The 7,026-nt window shown below is 44.2% G+C and overlaps 1 protein-coding gene across 1 annotated transcript; it reads left to right on the forward strand.

Moving 5' to 3' along the window:
• Positions 1 to 2,603: 2,603 nt before the first annotated feature.
• Positions 2,604 to 4,132, forward strand: LOC105807170 (melanoma-associated antigen F1). Its single transcript, XM_012640473.1, has one exon. It carries the CDS (start codon positions 2,789 to 2,791, stop codon positions 3,743 to 3,745), a length of 957 nt encoding a protein of 318 aa, XP_012495927.1. The 5' UTR covers positions 2,604 to 2,788; the 3' UTR covers positions 3,746 to 4,132.
• Positions 4,133 to 7,026: the final 2,894 nt, after the last annotated feature.

Raw genomic sequence — 7,026 nt, forward strand, 5'->3', positions numbered from 1 at the left:
GTTTAACCTGCCTTGAACAGCAGATAAATGGAATCACATTAATATGATTTTATATATTTCTTCTTTCACTCAATGTCTGCCAGACTCATCCATGTTGTATTAGTAGTTTGTTCCTTCTTTTTTCATGAGTAGTATTATGTTATACATCGGTTTTTAAAATCCAGCCCTATTAGTGTTGATTTTTCCCTCAAAATTCTTTCCATTCAATATATCTCCTGCACATCTCCTCAGCAATGCTTGCAGTGAAGAAAATATGGAAATGAAATACTTTTTTCTGTAGCACTATTAGGTAGGAGTGGCTCTCTCTACTTTCAGGAGAAACAGATAACCAGGCAGTCCAGCATGGTGGTTATGAGTACTGGCTTTAGAGTAGCCCTATCCCGGGTTTCATTTCTAGTCTAGCACTAACAAATGGTGGTGCAGAGCAGATGATTTAACCCCTCTGTGTCTGTTTTCCCATTTGTAAAATGAGGATAATAATACCTTCCTAGTAAGGATTTGTGAGGACTACATTACATTGCACGTAAAATGTTTGGCACAATGAAAACTAATAATAGCCTCAAGCTAGACTATAATAAACAACCTCCTGCTTCATTTACACACTTTCAGTTTTTGTCAAATCATATAATATAAATGAGCATACATTTTCAAAAGTTTTTAAAAGGAACATTTCATGTTTATATCTAGAAAAGTCTGTGATATTTACTTAAAATAAATAACTGTTATTTCCTCAGGAAAAAAGCAAAGCCTTCCATCATTTATTCATTGACAATTATATATTGAGCACTGACTAGGAGAGGCTCTTCAAAAGAGTTAAAGATATAGTCTTAGCTTTTAGGATGTTTGGTTTTGAGAGGGTAATAATATAAGCATAAAAATAATTATAATGCCAAGCAATGCAAGGTAAATAATAATAATAATTAACATCCATTAATGTAGTGGTTAAGAGCAGGTCTCTGAAGTCACATTACATTGGTTCAAATTCCAGCTATGCGATGTTGGGAAGTTACTTAACCTCTTTGTGTGTTACCTCACCTGTAAAATGGGGATATCACTTAGCCAGCAAGGCTACATTATCAGCACATAAAAATACGTAAAATTAGCTAACATTTATTGAATATTCAGTATGTGCCAAACATTGTATTAAATGCTTACTTTCATTACTTCGCATAATCTCCACAATGCTGTTACTACTACTACATTCATTTTACTGATAAGGCAACTGAAAGACAGAGGTTTAGGTAACTTGCCCAAGATTATGTAGCTAGTAAACAGCAAATTATGCCATAAGAGACACAATCATCTATAAAATGGGGATGATGGTAATAGTACTTACCTTAGTGAGAATCAAATGAATTAATATTTGAAAAGTGCTTAGAACAGAGCCTAGCACATAGGGCTTGTATATGTGGATGTTAAATAAATACAAATTACTATGGTGATTCAGAAATTACAGTAAATAACTTCCACGCATGGTAACTAAGGAAGGCTTTGGAAAGGTGATGTTTAAGCTGGGCCCTGAATAGTAGCTAGGATTTGGAGAGATGGAAGTGGTAGGGCATTTCAGACAGGAAAGGAAGGAAGGAAGGCAGGCAGACGAGAAGGCAGGCAGGCAGGAAGTGGAGAGGGAAGAGGAGAGGAGAGGGAAGAAAGGAAGGAAAGAAGAGACAAGAATTGAGAGAAAGTTTAAAAAAGAAAAAGGAAAAAAAAAAACATGTAAGTAGTTAAGTTTGACTAGGGCAAAAAATTTCCCCTTTCCTCCAACCAGTCACCATTCCTGCCAGTTATACTTCTTCAGTGTATCATTTTCCTCTCATCCCCGTAAAATCTGCTGTCCCGACTTCATCATAATCATCCATTGAACAATATTTATCGAATGCCGCCATGTGCCAGTCACCGCTCTAGGTACTGGGGATGTACCCCAGTGAACAGGCCAGGTCCCCGTTCCTATTCTGCACTATAATTCTCTGAATTGGATTCCAATTTTGGGGCGGCCCAACTCTAATCCATCCTCCACACTTCCACCACAGAGAACGTGAAGACACAGTTCTGGCCCAGATACTCCCTTGCTTAAATCCCTCTGTAGTATTTTCCCATTGCGTCCAGAATAAATTTCAATCTCCCTAGCACCCTGTTAGAGGCCTTTCGCTAATTGGCCCGTGTAGCCTTATCTCCCAGCCTCCATGCACTCTGCGCTTGAGCCACAGTAAAGCATTCAAAATCTGAGATATACACACTTAGAAATAAGCACTTGCCGAAAGAACGTGGCTAGAACTCCATCCCTGTTTCATCCCTTGTATACTGAAACATTCTCCACTCGGCATGCCTTGGATTGGAAAGCCCTAGTTACATTCCCCCGCTTTCCTCCCTCCCCGCCTACCCCAGCTTTTCCAGCCTAAAGAGCAGCACAGGGCGCACGCTCCCCCACATCCCCATCCATCAACAGAAGCCCGAGCACACCCCCACCACAGAAGGAGCAGAAAGAGGAGGGGCTTCGCGCCGCACCGGGGCCGCCATCTTGGTTGAGGTGGCCGGAAGTGGCCTGGCGTACGGGCGCGGACTGAGGCTGCGCGGCAGCCCCGCCGCAGGTCTTGGTCGCTGTCGGCGTTGCGGCAGCGGTTCCGACTCCAGTTCGGTGCCACCCAGCAGCCACAAAGGCCCTTCTGCTGCCGTTCCTAGTCCTCCTCGCGCCGCCCCGGCCGCTGTCCAACCCCTCCGCCAGGGTTTGCGCAGTGGCTCAAACACCCCTCGGCCGGTGTACGCGCTCTGCACCTGCCTGCCCGAAAACATGTTGCAGAAACCCGAGAGCGGGGGTCTCCCGGTGCCTCAGGCCAAGGGGGAGAAGGATGGCGGCCATGATGGTGAGCCCCAGGCCCTGACCGCCTCGCAGGAGGAGGCCCCGAGCCCCCTTCTGCAGGAGAGCCCCAAGGAGGACCTCCGCTCCGTGAGGGAGGAGGGATCTGCGGAGCCCGCCCTCACCCGGAAAGGCGCTAGGGCCTTGGCAGCCAGAGCCTTGGCCCGGCGCAGGGCCTACCGCCGTCTGAATCGGACGGTGGCGGAGTTGGTGCAGTTCCTGCTGGTGAAAGACAAGAAGAAGAGTCCCATCACCCGCTCCGAGATGGTGAAATACGTTATTGGAGACCTGAAGGCTCTGTTCCCGGAGATCATCGCAAGGGCCGCAGAGCATCTGCGGTATGTTTTTGGTTTCCGGCTGAAACAGTTTGACCGCAAGCACCACACTTATATCCTGATCAACAAACTAAAACCTCTTGAGGAGGAGGAGAAGGAGGATCTGGGAGGAGATGGCCCCAAATTGGGTCTCTTAATGATGATCTTGGGACTTATCTACATGAAAGGTAATAGCGCCAGGGAGGCCCAGGTCTGGGAGATGCTGCGTCGGTTGGGGGTGCATCCCTCAAAGTATCACTTTCTCTTTGGGTACCCGAAGAGGCTTATTATGGAAGATTTTGTTCAGCAGCGATACCTCAATTACAGGAGACAGCCTCACTCCAATCCACCGGAATATGAATTCTCTTGGGGTCCCCGAAGCAACCTGGAAATCAGCAAGATGAAAGTCCTGGGGTTCGTGGCCAAGCTCCATAAGAAAGAACCCCAACACTGGCCAGCGCAGTACGGTGAGGCCCTGGCAGACGAGGCCGACAGGGCCAGAGCCAAGGCCAGAGCTGAGGCCAGTATGAGGGCTAGGGCCAGGGCCAATGCTAGGGCCACCGTTCACCGCTGGTGAAAAGGTAGCCAGCGGGGGGGGGGCCGTGGTTATGGAAGCTATGTCTGAATTATAAGTAGTATAGGTGGGGCGAGGGTCGTTATTTCTGTAGAAATGGTGTAACTTTAGGATTTAGGTTTTATATCTTGTTACGTTTTGTTATATTTAATATACTGTTAAAATGCTGTTTATAACTGATACTGGTCTACTTTTTTCTGTAGGATTTTGTTGTAGAGTTTTGCTGGTTTTGTAAAATGGATAGAAAAACTGCATTTTATTCTGTGATTTTTGAACAGATTATGCAGCAATGCTGTACTTTAATGATTTGAAGGAACTCAGCAGTATGATGATCTAGTACCAGGGAAAAAAATAATTGGTGTCTAGCCTCCCAACACTTTTTGTCTATTGTATATTTAAAAAAAAAAAAAAGATTGACATGTACCTCCATTTGCTTAGGTATCTTAGTATCAAGAGAAAAAATAAAATGTGATAAATTAGAAGTATATCCTGGTACGCTTAATAAATTAAACATTTGTTGAGCATCTTGTTTTTTGTGATGCACTGTTTGGGGCATAGAATGCTGAACAAGATAAAGGTCCTACTTTTTCCAGAATTGGAGAGTAAGTAAATCAACCAGAAATTACAGTGCAGTGAGTTGAAGGCTGCAAAGGGACACCTAACCCATCTGGTGTGATTGGGTGAGCCTTGCTTGAGGTTAGCTTTAGTCAGGGTTTGGGGGAGGGGAAGGTAAGGACTAGAGGAAGAAGATGGAAGTGGGGAAGCTAGGGGTTGGGGATGGTATTAAAAATGACTTAAGATCACAGATCCTCCTCAATAACATGGGGAGAAGACTTGGTACATAACAAATCTGGAAAACACCCCACGTTTGCCAGTGCCCTTGTTCCAGGGCAGTTTGTTACAGTGCACAAAGATGGTGACTATTAGAATTTTGGTCCTCTCCATCTCCCTTCTCTCAACTTCTACAACGTTCCTCAGGGATCAAATAGTGTAACAGTTCTGGAATATTATGTAGTATGGTTGGAGGATACAATGTCTCCTACTACCAAGGAGTTCTACTTCAAGCTCCCTCCCCTGGCACAAGCAAGCCCAGTGCCCTCATCCATGTTTCTACCTGCTGCTTTCTACCTGCCACCTCCCATTTGGAGGAGACCTGTAAGGCATCCCTCACATTCTTACTACCCATGAAGAGTCATCTGTAAGCAGCTCTGGCCTCTGCAGTGCCTACCATCTTCAGTGTGGGGGTAAATCCTGTAAAGAGGGTACACAGAATAATAGGGAACTTAGAGGAGTGATACCCAAACCAGAGATGGGTTCCCTGTACAGCTGCCATAACTGGAAGAGCTGCTTTCTTTTCTCTTTAATGTCAGTTTTTTTGTGCTGTCAATTGTGTCCAAATAACATTTCTGAGTATGTTAAGGTTGGCATAGAATACAAATTAGTTGGGGACATAGGCCCAGGGATCCAACAAATCAGATTGGGACCAAAAGCTATCAGCTTATGGGCAAAAAAAGTTCAAAAATGATTAAAAATAAAACTTCTGGGTAGTTTATAATTCATTAAACAAGCAAAAATATGGAGTGTCCACTATGTGTCAACAACTTTGCTAAGTACCAAAGTTATTAAAATGGGAAGACTGGCTTTGCCCTCAAGGAGCAATAATGATGATAATGTCTCACATTTGTATTTTCTCACAGTGGCTGGGAGGTCAGGAGTATGTGCACCTAAGGGTCAAATTAACCAGGTGATTTGCCTAAAGCTATTTGGTTGGTAAAACATAGTACCAAGACTAGAACCCAAGTCTCTTGCCCCACAGTCCAGTGTATTGCATTCTAGCATATTGTTCCCCATTCCTGGCCTTCAATTAGTTACCACAACTCCAAGGAACAAGTGAGGTATGTATGATTATCTCCAGTTGCCACTGCAGTTGTCATAATGAGGTAGATTAGAAATACTCCCCGTTTTACTGATGGCAGAAGTGGGTTTGCTCAAGATCAAACGCGTATGTACGCGGCAAAGAAAGGACTAACAACGGTGCCATTTATTAAACATTGCCATAGGCCAAAGGCATTTTTTTCTACTTTTCACAATCATATCACAAAGTAGATATTACTAAATATCTCTATTTTACAGATACTCATGATAGTAATACTTAGCATTCAATACCTAAGATGAGCCAGCTTTTGTATGCTGTGTAACAGTCTTACAGGATAGATGCCGCCTGTTCCATTTTACACAAAGTAAACAGACTCAGAGAAGCTATAAGGATCTCACACATAGTCTATGACAGAACAAGAATTGGAGCTGAAGTCTGAGTGAGTCAAAAGCCCACACTTTTCACTATTTTACATATCCTCCTTGCTGAGACTCCTTCCACACTTTGGTCATCTGTTTCCCGACGCATCCCCTTTCTTCAGACACCTCTGTCTCTGAAGATATAAACAAGGGCTATAGCAAAGTAATTATGACAAGTTGGCTGGCCTGCAGGAGGGTAAAGATGAGGCTAAAATAAAACTGGTGAATTATCTGTGAACATTGATCCCAGCTCTGGCAACTCTCCCCATGTTAGAGTGCTGACTACATGTAGAATGTGTACTTTTGCTCAAACTTAGCATGTTTTGCCCTTATAGGCCATGCTTCCTCAATCTTTAGTCTGCTGTCTCCACTAAGCCTCAAATTAGTCTTTCATGTCATGGAATAATGAAATAACATTTGTGGACCTGCAAATACGGTTCCCAGGGTTATTTCCAGATGGTACAAAGGGCTGGCAGGGCTCATACCCTTGCCTCAGGATGAAAGACCTCCCATCGCAGATGCCATCATCAACTTCTCAGAAGTAGTAGAGTGTAGCCTCTGGGCCTATGCATGGAGCAGACATTGGCCATGATAAGGGCAAGGGATGAATTCTCTCATTGCTTATGGTCATTCACATGAAAGAGAAGGAAGGCCTGGATCCCCGGTCTCCTTCCCCTTTAGACACAAACAGAACTAAGTCTTGCTGAGTGAAACACTGTATGTATGTTTGGGGTGGGGAGGATTTCGTTGAGGGAGTGATGGCAGGTGGATTACTCCAAATCATACTTACTATAGTACAACTAGAAAGCAAAGCCAGTGAAGGAAATTCCTTTGAAAACTATGAATCATGTCTTGGACAATGGGAAAGTCTCGGTTCAGCCACAGACTCTGTAGGGATCATGACACTCACCAGAGTCAGGACTTTTGACCCACAGGAACTTGGAGAACGGGTGTTTGGAAACAGGCTTAGGTTGATTACAGACCCAGCA

This window comes from Propithecus coquereli, unplaced genomic scaffold (assembly GCF_000956105.1).
Source record: "Propithecus coquereli isolate 6110/MARCELLA unplaced genomic scaffold, Pcoq_1.0 Scaffold10, whole genome shotgun sequence".
Classification (NCBI taxonomy): domain Eukaryota; kingdom Metazoa; phylum Chordata; class Mammalia; order Primates; family Indriidae; genus Propithecus; species Propithecus coquereli.